The sequence below is a fragment of the Gorilla gorilla genome, chromosome 4, assembly GCF_029281585.2.
Source record: "Gorilla gorilla gorilla isolate KB3781 chromosome 4, NHGRI_mGorGor1-v2.1_pri, whole genome shotgun sequence".
Lineage (NCBI taxonomy): Eukaryota > Metazoa > Chordata > Mammalia > Primates > Hominidae > Gorilla > Gorilla gorilla.
Genome location: NC_073228.2, coordinates 144,050,156 through 144,064,602, shown reverse-complemented (window position 1 = coordinate 144,064,602; position 14,447 = coordinate 144,050,156). Strand labels below are relative to the sequence as shown.

General features: G+C 41.5%; 1 protein-coding gene across 5 annotated transcripts in view; it reads right to left on the bottom strand.

Moving 5' to 3' along the window:
- CYSTM1 (cysteine rich transmembrane module containing 1) overlaps window positions 1-14,447 on the bottom strand; it is a 68,528-nt gene that overhangs the window by 40,720 nt on the left and 13,361 nt on the right. For all 5 annotated transcript variants that reach the window (XM_055389179.2, XM_019028033.3, XM_031011017.2 and 2 more), the window contains exon 2: window positions 8,267-8,473. In XM_055389179.2, the coding sequence (XP_055245154.1) occupies window positions 8,267-8,453 (187 nt within the window). In that variant the 5' untranslated portion in view covers window positions 8,454-8,473. The remainder of the gene's footprint in view (window positions 1-8,266; window positions 8,474-14,447) is intronic.

Below are 14,447 nucleotides of genomic sequence, written 5' to 3'. Positions count from 1 at the left end.
ACAGCTGACAGAATAGGGTTGAAGTTAATCAAATCTTCAAGGACAATAAGATCAAACAAAGCCAGTAAAAGTGGAGAAACCCAACATTGGTTTGGAATGCACACAGAAATACTAGCATGTAGGTACCTCCTGACCCCTCCCAGCAGTTGGCAATCATACTCCCACCCCTTTCTCCCTTCTAAAGCACTGGCCAAACCAAATGGCTTCTTTCTCTGTATTGCAAATGTAAGTCAATCCAAGAGTACCCTTTTGGACATAATACAAAGCCAAGAAGAAAGTTGATGGATCATATTGGACGGTAGAAAGTGTACAAACCCAACCCAGCAAATTGCTTATCGTTATCTATGTTCCAGCCTCAGTAGGTGCCAACAAGGAGCAGAGATGAATCAATCTTTCCACTCAAGCCCTGTCCAAATTATGGAACCTCTAAGATTGGGGGTGGTTTGTGACGTAACAATAGATAACCAAAACATACATCAACCTTCCACCTATGGCAAATGCCTTAAATTCTGCTCTGGCAAGATCTGGCTGCCAAATGGACCTTTTGGATCTAATCCTTAGGGTGAGATCAGTTTCACATTGTTCTTGGCTAAGTGCTTTTGTTTCCAGAGTTCATTTTATACAGCACCACTGCTCTTATTTCAATAAGATTTATCTTCAGTATAACTTAAGAATATTAGCAGGCCAGGCGCAGTGACTCATGCTTGTAATCCCTGCACTTTAGGAGGCCGAGGCGGGTGAATCACCTGAGGTCAGGAGTTTGAGACCAGCCTGGCCAATACAGTGAAATCGCGTTTCTACTAAAAATACAAAAATTAGCTGGGCATGGTGGCGTATGCCTGTAATCCCAGCTACTTGGGAGGCTGAGACAGGAGAATCACTTGAACCTGGGAGGCGGAGGTTGCAGTGACCCGAGATTGTGCCACTGCACTCCAGCCTGGGTGACAGAGCAAGACTCCATCAAAAAAAAAAAAAAGAGTATTAGAGGATTCCCCCACTTTCTGGTAGGAGGGTTTTCTTCTCCCTGCAATGTTTGTTCCCTCAGAATCCCTTTTTTCTGTTTGGATCATCATCTTTTATCTTGGAGGCTTTCTTTACTCAGATGTCTGGTGAACCTCCGTTGCTGGTTAATATCTAAGGCTAAGGTTCTATCACTTGTAGCCTTAAGAGTCTTGACCAAAACAAACAGTGAAAGCCTAAACACTAAGAGCAAGGTTGATTGAATTCAGACATAAAAAAGCTAAAATGGACTGTACATAAGGTAGACACTACTGAATCTGGAGCAAGAAGAAGGGCTCTGAAAGAAGTCTGTATAGGGTGCAGTTGAAGCAAATAGGAGTGGTAAATTCTACTGGAGGTATAGTATAGGTAAGCAAAAGCTTCAAGGAAGAAGAGATATTTTCTTTTGATCGCCAGAGATGTGTAGGGTAGGTTGTGGCAGAGTGGGAATGAGAGGTGGGAAGTAAAGGAAGCAGCATGAACAAAGTTAGGGTATATGGACCAGTATGGCAGGTTAGAGGCCTTACCTACATATAGACTACCTAGATGATAATATTCTGGATTTTAAGCTGATGTAATTATTGGCTGAGACATCTAGTGGTGGTGGAAGGGGGTGGATATATTTTGCATATGAGGGGGATGTAAATTGTTGAGAGCAAAGGGCAGAATGTGGTGGACTGTTTGCACAGATGGTCACCAATTCCTCTCACCCTGTATTCACATGCCATTCCTCCAGGATGGAGTCTATTTTATACAAATGTTTATAACAGCCATTATTCATTATTCCTAATAGCCATAAAGTAGAAACAACCTAAATGCCCGTCAACCAATGAAAGGATAACTAAAACGTGGTATATCCACAATGGAATATTATTTGGCAATAGGAAGGAATAAAGTATTGATACATGCTACAACATAGATGAACCCTGGAAATATCAAGCTAAGTGAAAGAAGCATGTAACAAAAGACCAAATATTGTATGGTTCCATTTATACAAAATGTCCAGAACAGACAAATCTATAGAGACAGAATAGATTAATGGTGGGGAAGAGGCCGGGCGCGATGGCTCACGCCTGTAATCCCAGCACTCTGAGAGGCTGAAGTGGGCGGATCATGAGGTCAGGAGATCAAGACCATCCTGGCTAACACGGTGAAACCCCGTCTCCACTAAAAATAAAAAAATTAGCTGAGCATGGTGGCAGGCATCTGTAGTCCCAGCTACTCGGGAAGCTGAGGCAGGAGAATGGCGTGAACCCGGGAGGCAGAGCTTGCAGTGAGCCGAGATTGTGCCACTGCACTCCAGCCTGGGCGACAGAGTGAGACTCTGCCTCAAAAAAAAAAAAAAAAGGGTGGGGAAGAGTGGAAGGAAATGGGGAGAGATTGCTAAAGGGTTTCTTTTTGGGGTGATGAAAATGTCCTGTATATAGACCAATGGAACAGAACAGAGGCCTCAGAAATAACACCACACATCTATAACCACCTGATCTTTGACAAACCTGACAAAAACAAGAAATGGGGAAAGGATTCCCTATTTAATAAATGGTGTTGGGAAAACTAGCTAGCCATGTGCAGAAAACTGAAACTGGACCCCTTCCTTATACCTTATACAAAAATTAACTCAATATGGATTAAAGACTTAAACGTAAGACCTAAAACCATAAAAACCCTAGAAGAAAACCTAGGCAATACCATTCAGAACATAGGCATAGGCAAAGACTTCATGGCTAAAACACCAAAAGCAATGGCAACAAAAGCCAACACTGACAAATGGGATCTAATTAAACTAAAGAGCTTCTGCACAGCAAAAGAAACTATCATCGGAGTGAACAGGCAACCTACAATATGGGAGAAAATTTTTGCAATCTATCCATCTGACAAAGGGCCAATATCCACAATCTACAAGGAACTTAAACAAATTTATGAGAAAAAAACAACCCCATCAAAAAGTGGGCAAAGAATATGAACAGACACTTCTCAAAAGAAGACATTTATGCGTCCAAAAACATATGAAAAAAAGTTCATCATCACTGGTCATTAGAGAAATGCAAATCAAAACCACAATGAGATACCATCTCATGCCAGTTAGAATGGTGATCATTAAAAAGTCAGGAAACGGCTGGGCACCGTGGCTCACGCATGTAATCCCAGCACTTTGGGAGGACAAGGTGGGCAGAACACTAGGTCAGGAATTCAACACCAGCCTGACCAATATGGTAAAACCTCATCTCTACTAAAAATACAAAAATTACAGCCATGGTGGCGCATGCCTGTAATCCCAGCTACTCAGGGGGCTGAGGCAGGAGAATCGCTTGAACCCCGGAGGTGGAGGTTGCAGTAAGTCAAGATCGCGCCACTGCACTCCAGCCTGGGCGACAGTGTGAGACTCCATCTCTAAAAACACAAAACAAAAACAATAAAAAGTCAGGAAACAATAGATGCTGGAGAGGATGTGGAGAAATAGGAACACTTTTACACTGCTGGTGGGAGCGTAAATTAGTTTAACCATTGTGGAAGACAGTGTGGTGATTCCTCAAGGATCTAGAACCAGAAATACCATTTGACCCAGCAATCCCATTACTGGGTATATACCCAAAGGATTATAAGTCATTCTACTATAAAGACACATGCACAGGTATGTTTATTGCAGCATTATTCACAATAGCAAAAACTTGGAACCAACCCAAATGCCCATCAATGATAGACTGGATAAAGAAAATGTGGCACATATACACCATGGAATACTATGCAGCCATAAAAAAGGATGAGTTCATGTCCTTTGCAGGGACATGGATGAAGCTGGAAACCATCATTCTCAACAAACTAACACAGGAACAGAAAACCAAACACCACATGTTCTTACTCGTAAGTGGGAGCTGAACAAAGAGAACACATGGACACAGGGAGGGGAACACCACACACTGGTGCCTGTCAGGGAGTTGGGGGGCTAGGGGAGGGATAGCATTAGGAGAAATACCCAGTGTAGATGACGGGTGCAGCAAACCACCATGGCACATGCATACCTATGTAACAAACCTGCACATTCTGCACATGTATCCTAGAACTTAAAGTATAATAATAATAATAGAAGAAAATGTTCTGGAATTACGATAGTGGTGATGGTTGAAAAACTCTGTTGATATACTGAAAACCATTGGATTGTACAACTTTAAATGGGTAAATTGTATGGTACATGAATTGTATGTTGAATATACCAAAAAAAGAGGGGGAGGAGGAAGGTGATATCTGTTCCCCCTCCTGTTGAAAGTGACTGGCCTTGAGACTTGTTTTGAATACTGGAATAAGGGGTAAGTGATGCTGTGCCAGTTCTGGGCCTAGCCCAAAATCCTGGCAGCTTCCACTTTCACTCTATTGGAAGCTAGTTGTCATGTAAAGCAGCTTAAGCTAGACCACCTAATGATGACAGACTATGTGCTGAGAGAGGCCTCGTGGAGGCAAACCAAGACCCTACTCATGTCAGTGAGGTCATCTTGGATAGCCTACACCCAGACAGGCTGACAGCTGAATTAAGTAACAAGAGTGACCCCACGAAAGATCACACGAAGCAAGAAGAGCCTCCCAGCCAACTCAGAGAATCATGAGAAATAATAAATCATTGTTAGTTTTAAGCCAGTGAGTTGGGGGTGATATGTTATACAACAGATAACTGAAACAACCTTTCTGAGTCTCAGATTCCACTCCTATAACATGGGACTGATACTATGGGGTTGTTGTGAAGATTACATAAAGCTAACACCAAGCATGGTGCTCAACAAATACTAGTTGTTATTCTTAAAAACCACCCAGGAGATCCTTGACATAATCTGCAGGTATGCTCTTCTGGGAGACCTTATTCCTACAAGCACTTGCTGCTTCCAATCACATGGCTCCCAAAAGGTTGGCTTCTTAAAAAAACAAAAGGTGGGTTTTTTTGCTACAATCTCTGACACATGAATTCTAAAACAAAAACAGATGACCAAGGAAGGTTCTGCTTAGGTTAGCCATCTACCCGACCCTGCTCATCCATTCATCACACCTTTATTAAGCCCTAACCAATTACCAGACGCCAATTAAGGATAAAGGAGATCCTCCCTCCTTTGAAAAAGAAACCATTTCTACCTATGTATCCATTAACATAATATGCCACACACTTGAACTTGAGTGGAGAGAGTATCTACAGTAGTAGATAAATCTAAAATCATTCAGCTGGAAAGAAAAAGCTTAAATTTCCATATAGAGCTCAGATACACAGCATGAGAACACATAATTCTGACTGGGAATCCCACAAGCAATACCAAAGCAAGGAATAAAATGGGTCCCTAAAGGGTTCATCACTCAGTGAGGCTACATTCTTCCAAGAGTCCCATTCACAGAACATGGACCCCAGGTGACAAAATTGGACCATTTGGCACTACCTGCTATGTTTGGGGGCAGAAAGGATCTGGGCAGTTAATAATTCACAAGCCAATGACAGAGAAATACATTCCTGGGTATATCCGTAGGAAAGGATATTAAACAGCTTTCAACTGCATTTGTGAAATCAATCGTGATTGGTAACACTGAACTAAGGAGCCTTTTAACCCTAAAAAGAATTAAGAAATTATTTTTCATCAAAAAGGCTGACATCAATACTTAAATTACATGAAAGGTAAGAAAGATGACCAAATCTGTATTTTCTGCATGAACAGTGGACAAAGTCCACTGAACCTAGGAAGCACTTATTCTAAACGAACTCAATAAAGTTCTAAACTCATCAAATGCTAGTTAGAGAGTCAGTATAAACAATATTGGCCTAGAAATGGACAGGAAGACCATGAGGGCTATAGGTGAAAGACCTAACACCAGGCAGGCATTGGGCTGAGTCTACCGGATAACTCAAATGCTGGGCTATCTTTCTCTGCTGACATAAAACGTACAGCAAAGTACACAAGTCATAACTATCTATCTTGAAGAATGTTTATATCAAGATTAAGATACAGAATATTCCTAACACCCCAGAAAGTTCCTTTGTTCCCAACCCAATGAATAACCAGTCCCACCCTAGTTTCCCAACTCCACAGCCAGGAGTAACCATTATTTTGATCTCTGGCATCATACATACTTTTTGTCTGTTTTTGAATTTTACATAAATGGAATCATACCATATGTAGTCTTTTCTGCTTTCTTTTATTCATCACAGGGTTACCTTATTTTGAAGCAGAAAACCCAGAAGCTGAGGTTTATTTTCAGAAAATGTTTCTCTGATGTCACAGGCCTGAATACCAACTACTCCGATTACACTGGTTATACTTCCTGCCCTCTTCCGAGCATGCATTATAAAAACTGTTACAACAGAACACAATCTTGGATTGCAAAAGCTTCCTTCCAGATAAATTAAATTCTTTAAAGGTATTCAAATATTCTATTCAATCTTAACAGAGTATAAGCTTTGCCACTATAAAAGTATAATCTTTTCCATGAATGCAAAATTCTTATTCTAGAGAATCATCAAGTCCTAGAATAAAATTAGCCATCAATTCTGTTATTACTTTTGATTAGTAAAGAACTAAATGACAGGAAAATCTCTAAGAGGAAGCATAAGGCACTAAATTCAGATGAATGTGAGTCAGCTCAGAAAAGGCAGGAGAGGAACAACAGTACAGCAATAAATTATAGGTACAGATTTTGAGGCCAAGCTATCAGGATTCTAATCTAGAAAGTGCCCCTTCTAGCTAGGTGACCTTGGGCAAGTCATTACTCTAACTCTGTACCTCTATTACGTCACTATAAAATGGGAATAACTTCATAGTATTGTTGCAAGAATTAAATGTTAATGTATATGAAGCACTTAGGAGACCATGTGACACACAATAAGCACTTTTTTTTTTTTTTTTTTTGAGATGGAGTCTCACTCTGTCGCCAGGCTAGAGTGCATGGTGTGACCTTGGCTCACAGCAACCTCTGCCTCCCAGGTTCAAGCCATTCTCCTGCCTCAGCCTCCTGAGTAGCTGGGACTATAGACGCGTACCACCACGCCTGGCTAGTTTTTGTATTTTTAGTAGAGATGGGGTTTCACCATGTTGGCCAGGCTGGTCTTGAACTCCTGACCTCAGGTGATCTGCCCGCCTTGGCCTCCCAAAGTGCTGGGATTACAGGCATGAGCCACTGTGCCTGGCCATAATAAGCACTTTTTAAGAATTAGCTATCTTGGCCAGGCACAGTGGCTCACGCCTGTAATCCCAGCACTTTGGGAGGCCAAGGGGGGCGGATCACGAGGTCAGGAGATTGAGACCATCCTGGCTAACACAGTATCTGCTAAAAATACAAAAAATTAGCTGGGCGTGGTGGCAGGCACCTGTAGTCCTAGTTACTCAGGAGGCTGAGGCAGGAGAACGGCGTGAACCCAGGAGGCAGAGCTTGCAGTGAGCCGAGATCGCGCCACTGCACTCCAGCCTGGGCAACAGAGTGAGACTCCGTCTCAAAAAAAAAAAAAAAAAAAAAAAGCTGAAAGGGCTAATTAAGAGAGCAGCTATTCTGCCAACCAAAGGGCTACAAAATAGTGACCAAGACATCTAGCACAGTGCTCCTCAAGATGTTTTATTTTTAATCTTTCAGACTGATACTTTCTGTAAAATGCAAGATTACACACTTGGATGTCACAGCAATACCAAATTGCTCTAAAAGTTTCTAAATGTTTACTCTCACTTTCTGTACATATAATATAGTCCATAACTGTTCACTGTTCATTGACTGGCATTTGTCTACAGACTGAACTTTGAGTAACACTGTTCTATAGCACACAAGAAGGACTCAAGAGCCTCCTGAAAACTCAACTGGCAGGTTAAATAGAATTATGAAAACGTTTAGTAAGAAAAAAAAAGAAAAACCCCAGTAGCAGGGGCAAGAGGATGACTTGAGGGTCAACAAGCTGACAGATAAAATAAACTCAAGAGGCTAATTACTAAACCTAAAATACAAAGCTGGCTACAAAGCAAAGACTCAACTGCTAATTCCTTCCCCACCCCCAAGTGCTCTAGAGGGTAGCCCTCAGAAAACACGTTGGCCAGGAAGTCATCAGCCCCAGAGGGGACAAGAGGTGTGACTGTAGCAGGCAGAGCTGACTTGGGCCTCTTCTCAGGAGTGAGAATCCACCCTAAGCCATCATCAAGCTTTGGGGACATCAAGCACAAGTTGCAAAGGCTGGAAAGAATTTCTTCTCTGCCAAAGAAAACATGCAAACATTTCCTTTGGTGACACGGGACTGCACACCCACATATTCAGAGACACACACCTGTGGTTTTAGGAGGCTCCTGAGGTCCACCCTGCCAGCCGTACTGTGGGTATCCTTGGTAGGGGTACCCTTGAGGAGGTGGGTAGGGTCCCCCCATAGGTCCTGGACCCATTGGTTGTGGTGGATAAGGTGGGTATGGGGCCGTTGGACCAGGGCCCGGATATGGTGGAGGGTTCTCTTGGTTCATCGGGGACCTGTAAAGTGCACCTAAGAGACAAAAAGAATGAAAATTATTTGCATTTAACTGTGGAAATCATCAGGAATAAAATCCTAACCCATAAGATCATTTACAAAATACCTTCAAGGTGTATCAAGCCTTGTGCAAATCTCTAGCTCTGCCTATTTTGTTTCCTTCTCACCATCACTACAATTGGCAATTATCTTATATATTTATTTGCCTTTTGTCTATTTCCTCCACTAGACTGTAGGCTGTGACAGTAGACATCAAGTAAGTTTTGGATCACCACCATGTCCCTAGAGCACTGCAGAGTGCCTGGTACAAGGCAGTCCCCTAAATAAATGTGTTAAATGAATAGCAAGATATTTTGTTTTTTAATTCCTCTGAAATGTCCATAAATGTGATTGGATAGCTTTAAGAAAGTGTTCTAACAGCACTATGAGTCTTATCAGTGGACGCTGATCCACTACTAGAAACCCTCCAATCAACGGGGCTGGGCCACAGTGGGGCCTTCTAACGAGCAGCACTGGCAGCAATGACCAACCAAAGTTTGTAACCATCACCATTGCTCTGGGGATTGGGGTGATCTGGTTGTTCTCCCCAGACCCGCTGCTCTGAGCAGTTGGACAGCGCTGTCTATAGAGAATGCCAAGCATCTCCTCTGCCCATCCAGGCCCCTGAGACTCTGGAGGGCTCACCAGGAACATTTATTTGTGTTTACAGGACCCTGTCCTCCATGGTTTGCTTCTGTGAGGGAAGTCACGCTTCCCAGCCCCCAAGCCTGTTAATCATTCTCTTGATTGGGCTTGAAGTTTTCAGGGCCAGCATCTTGTTTCTATTATCTCTTTAAGTTCCACAGTGCCTGGCACGGTGACTTTCAGATTAAAAACAAACAAATGGCCAGGTGTGGTGGCTCATGCCTGTAATCCCAGCACTTTGGGAGGCCGAGGCGGGCGGATCACGTTGAGATTGAGACCATCCTGGCTAACATGGTGAAACCCCGTCTCTACTAAAAATACAAAAAATTAGCCGGGCATGGTGGCATGTGCTTGTAGTCCCGCTACTCAGGAGGCTGAGGCAGGAGAATTGCTTGAACTTGGGAGGCAGAGGTTGCAATGAGCTGAGATCGTGCCACTGCACTCCAGCCTGGGCAACAAAGTGAGACTCCGTCTCAAAAACAAACAAACAAACAAACAAACAAACAATTACTGGGGAATGCAAAGTATAAACTCTTAGGATGACTCACTTAACATATCATCTGTCATACTGCTGCCTTGTACTGTTACCCATATCTTACATCAATAGTTAACTTTTTACCTATTTGAGTGTCTTCTATCCCCAACCAAATAGTAGGGAAGAGTCTCAGATTCAAAATGTAATAATTTCACTATTAATTCTTTTCCATAACAGGCAATCAACAAATTCCTAAGTGACTTTATTATATAAAGGACAGAATAGTTATAAATAGCCTAGGTTCCCTAGAAAATCTGGATTACAGTAGCACTGGACTTTGATGGTTGCCTACACAACATCCATATTCTCCCTTCCTAACAGGAGTCAGGTTTCCAGGTAGATCTCTGCTCATTCTTCCTGTAGTTCATGTGCTTCAGGGAAAGCTCATCCCATCCAGCTCCAGGGTGAACCCAGTCTATCTAAGCCAATCGGGGTCACTCTCTCCACTTTTTTATCATGATTGATTCAAGGAATTCAGGACTTTACCCAGATGAAAATGGCACTCCCTGGCCACTGGGACTGGTTCTGAAGTGGTTCAATCAGTAAAAAGCTCAGACTCTCTTAACACACTCCCACCGAACCTTCCCTTCCCCTGTACAAAGGTATACACAAAGTCTAGGAAAGATATGGCCTACAAAATTGCTGACAGCCAATCTGCAGCCCTGAGAAGGAGCCAGTTTTAAAATTAAGTGGGCCATTCAGAAAGGCAAAGCAGAAAAAAGGAAAGAAATGGGATTCCAGATGACTTTATAACAGCTCATAAATCAAAGACTAAAGCCTGGCCTAACCTAAACTACCTCTATCGAATTTCCAGTCCTGGAAACCAATGGTAAGGTAAGGTAATGAACCCTTCTGGGTGACATTCACAAACATACATTTATTAAGTGCTTTCTTGACACTGGGCTAAGTAGTGGGGTATAGAGATCAATATGCCTCAAACCCTACCCTTGTGCAACTGGCTGAAACAAACATAAGGACAATGATTTTTAGAAAATGTGGTAAACAGACTGCTGGGTAGGAGTAGGCGCTTAAACCTAGTAGAAGGAGGTGCTGATCGAGAGAGTGTCATTTGAAGGAGTTGATTATAAATTGAAACTCTATGTTATGGGATCAAATGGCTTGAGGGTCTCTATTTCAACCACATCTGTATTGCCTCCCATTTTTGACACCATCTTATTTTTCCAGGGCCTGAAAGGGACTCAGGAAAAAAGCAGAGTTCTTTCCCTTCTCTGCGCTCTGGTCTGCAACTGGCAACACACCCTGACCTAGGAACCCTAATGCAAAGGCTCATGGTGATTAACACTACAATTATCATATGAATTTGGACAAAAGCAAATGCATTTTATTTCCTCTCTCCTACCAGGAAGGCTGTAGAAAGCCTAGTGAGCCCTGGTTGACACAGAAATCAGTCTCATTAATCCCCATATGGCCATTCCATTATTTATTTTTAAATCACAGAAGTACAATACAGTTATCATAACTATTTCTGTCCTGAAATTCAGTGTGTGTAACCTAACTTCATTAAAACTGTAGTTTAACTTGATCAGTTCAACAAGACCATGTAGATCATTCTCACTCTAGCAAAGTCTGGACCTGTATTTCTTTGAAGACATTGTTCATCTAAAAACAATGGGCAGTGAGGAGAAAAAAGAACAGAGTATTGAACTACAACTTCAGACCTCAATGTTTCATGACTTTTATTGATCCATTTGTTTGCATTTATTCCTCATTATCCTGTGCAGTTCTCTCCCTGAGAACCTCAAAGCTCTCTTCCAAGTGTATGTGTCCTCCCCACTTACCCCTCATCATGTTTCCCTCTCATTTTTGGTATGTATCTTTCTCCAACTGCCTGAGGAAAAAAGCATGTAAGGTCTAGAAGGGAAAAATCCCATGAGTTATTCACAGAGGCATTATACAAAGCATAAACTACAAAGGTGCTCCAGCTACCATGACCTCCTTCCACACATACACTCTTTCCCTTTGTTCCCAATATAGACAGTTATCTTGGAGGAATAAAAATCTGGATCTATTTTCAGTTTCCTCTAAACAAGAAAAAAATCCCAGTGAGAGAACAGCAAAAGTCACAGAAAGAGCATCTGTGCTGGATGAGAGATCCTAGAGCTGGCATTTGAAAAACAGGACTTCATCCAGTGGGAATCCATTGTTCCCAAGCTGGTAAAGAAGCAAAGCAAAGCAAAGCAAAAAAGATTACCTAACACTGACACAGTATAGTACAAACCACTTTACATAACCAAAACTCAAAAGAGCTTTAAATTTAAGGTATGATACTGAACTTTGTAACATGACTGCTTTCCCTTATAAATTTGGTCAGGTAAAATATAAACCCTACTCTAGTGAAGTGTTTCACTACAGATCAAATGCAAACAGTGTAAATTGTAGCATTAAAGACAAATCAGAACTCTAAAAGGGACAGCTAAAATAGTGCTGCAGTCAAGATCCATTAATAGACTGCACTGAACACTGCTATCCCACGATCTCATTCAAGACATACTCAGAGTCACGGGATTAGCAGTCATTCAACCACACAATGAGAAGGGCAGAAACTATTCTTTGGGAAAGTGGACAGTGGAGATAAGACCTCATCAAAGTAGAGATGGAGGAAAAAAAGCAATATATTTCAATGTTGTTTTTTTAAATTACAAGACACCTGCTAGACAGACTGGCACTGACTCTGCAGACAGTAAAGTGGAAAATTTTCCTCTGGAAAACTGAACAGTCCCAGTGGAAAAAAAATGACAGATACTAATAATTGGGGAGACACCAAAGAAATGACTCACCCAATCACTCCACAGTAAAGCCTATGCACACTGAACTTCTAATGGACTATTTACTGCCTCATACATAAATGAATGGACAAAGATTATCAGACATTGGAGGAAGGCCTCCAACATAAAAAACAGATCAAAACAAAACAGAGGAAGGAAAAAAACAACCTAAATGTCCAAGGAAAGAAAATATCCAAGAAAAAAACCAAGGGTTTTTTTTGCAGTTGTTTTAAATTTATGCTTTTGAGGTATGATGTAATACTGTGTAAGAAAAATTTAAAAGTTATGTATTCAGCATGTCTCAACTTTCTTTAAAATAAATACTGAAAAACAGATCAATAGAGCAGAATAAAGAGTCCTAAACCACATCCATACAGTACAGTCTCCTAATTTAACAGACAGGCACCACTGTAATTCACAAAAGAAAAGGTAGTCTTTCCAATAAATAGTGCTGGATTAATTGGATATCCTTGTGTTGGGAGAAATGACCCTTGATCTCCATGCTCATACATAAAAAAAATCCACAATATATCACAGAAAAAAAATCACAACATATCATAGACCTATGCAAAAGCTAAACCAATCAAGCTTTTAGAAGAAAGTATACCAAATATTCATGACTTTTGCAGTATTTACATTATGACCCAGAAGCTCTTAGATATATATATAGAAGTGAAACAAGTGTGTAAGTCCACCAAAAGACTTACACGAGAATGTTCAAAGCAGCTTTATTTATAATAGTCCCAAACTGAAAGCTATCCAAATGTTCATCAACAGCAGAACAGATAAATTATTATATATTTTCACAGTAGAAAATGACCCCAAAACAATAAATAAAATAACTATTATTACGTGAAACAACATGGATGAATCCCAGCCACAACGTGTGAGCAAAAGAAGGCAGACTCAACAGACTTCAATAATACTCTACTTAGTCTGTTTTGTGTTGCTATAAAGGACTAACTGAGGCTGGGTAATTTATAAATAAAAGAGGTTTATTTTGGCTCATGGTTCTGCTGACTGTACAAGAAGCATAGTGCTGGCATCTGTGTCTGGTGAAGCTCTCAGGTAGCTTACAATCATGTGGAAGACAAAGGGTGAAGCAGGCACATCACATGATGAGAGACGGGGCAAGAGAGTGGGGGGAGATCCCAGCCTCTTTTAAACAACCAGATCTCACTTGACTAATAGAGTGAGAACTCACTCATTACCATAAAGAGGACACCAAGCCATTCATGAAGGATACACCCCTATGACCCAAACACCTCCCACCAACCCACCTCCAAAATTGGGGATCACATCCCAAGATGAGATCTGGAGAGGACAAATATCCAAACTATATCATTCTGTGATTCCATTTATATGAGGTACAAGAACAGCCAAAACAAATCTGTGGATACTGAAAAGAAAGATACCAAAACAAATTTATGAATACTGAGGGGAAGATAGAAGGGAACCTTCAGGAATGATGGAAACATTCTGTATCTTGAGCTGAGTCATGTTTACATGAATATATATAAATGTATTGAGTTGTACATTAAGATTTTCAAACTTTATTGTAAGTTGTACAGTAACAGCAGATATTTTGCTAGAAAAAATATATTTATTGTGGTTTTCCTTGGGTGCTGGAATTGTGGGCAATTTTTATTATACTCATCTGTATTTCTTTTTCTTTTTTTTTTTTGAGACGGAGTCTCGCTCTTCCACCCAGGTGGGACTGCAGTGGCGTGATCTCGGCTCACTGCAAGCTCCGCCTTCCGGGTTCACGCCATTCTCCTGATTCAGCCTCCCAAGTAGCTGGGACTACAGGCGCCCGCCACTGCGCCCAGCTAATGTTTTGTATTTTTAGTAGAGACGGGGTTTCACCGTGGTCTCGAGCTCCTGACCTCGTGATCCGCCCGCCTCGGCGTCCCAAAGTGCTGGGATTACAGGCGTGAGCCACCGCGCCCAGCCACTCATCTGTATTTATGAAAATTTCAAGAGA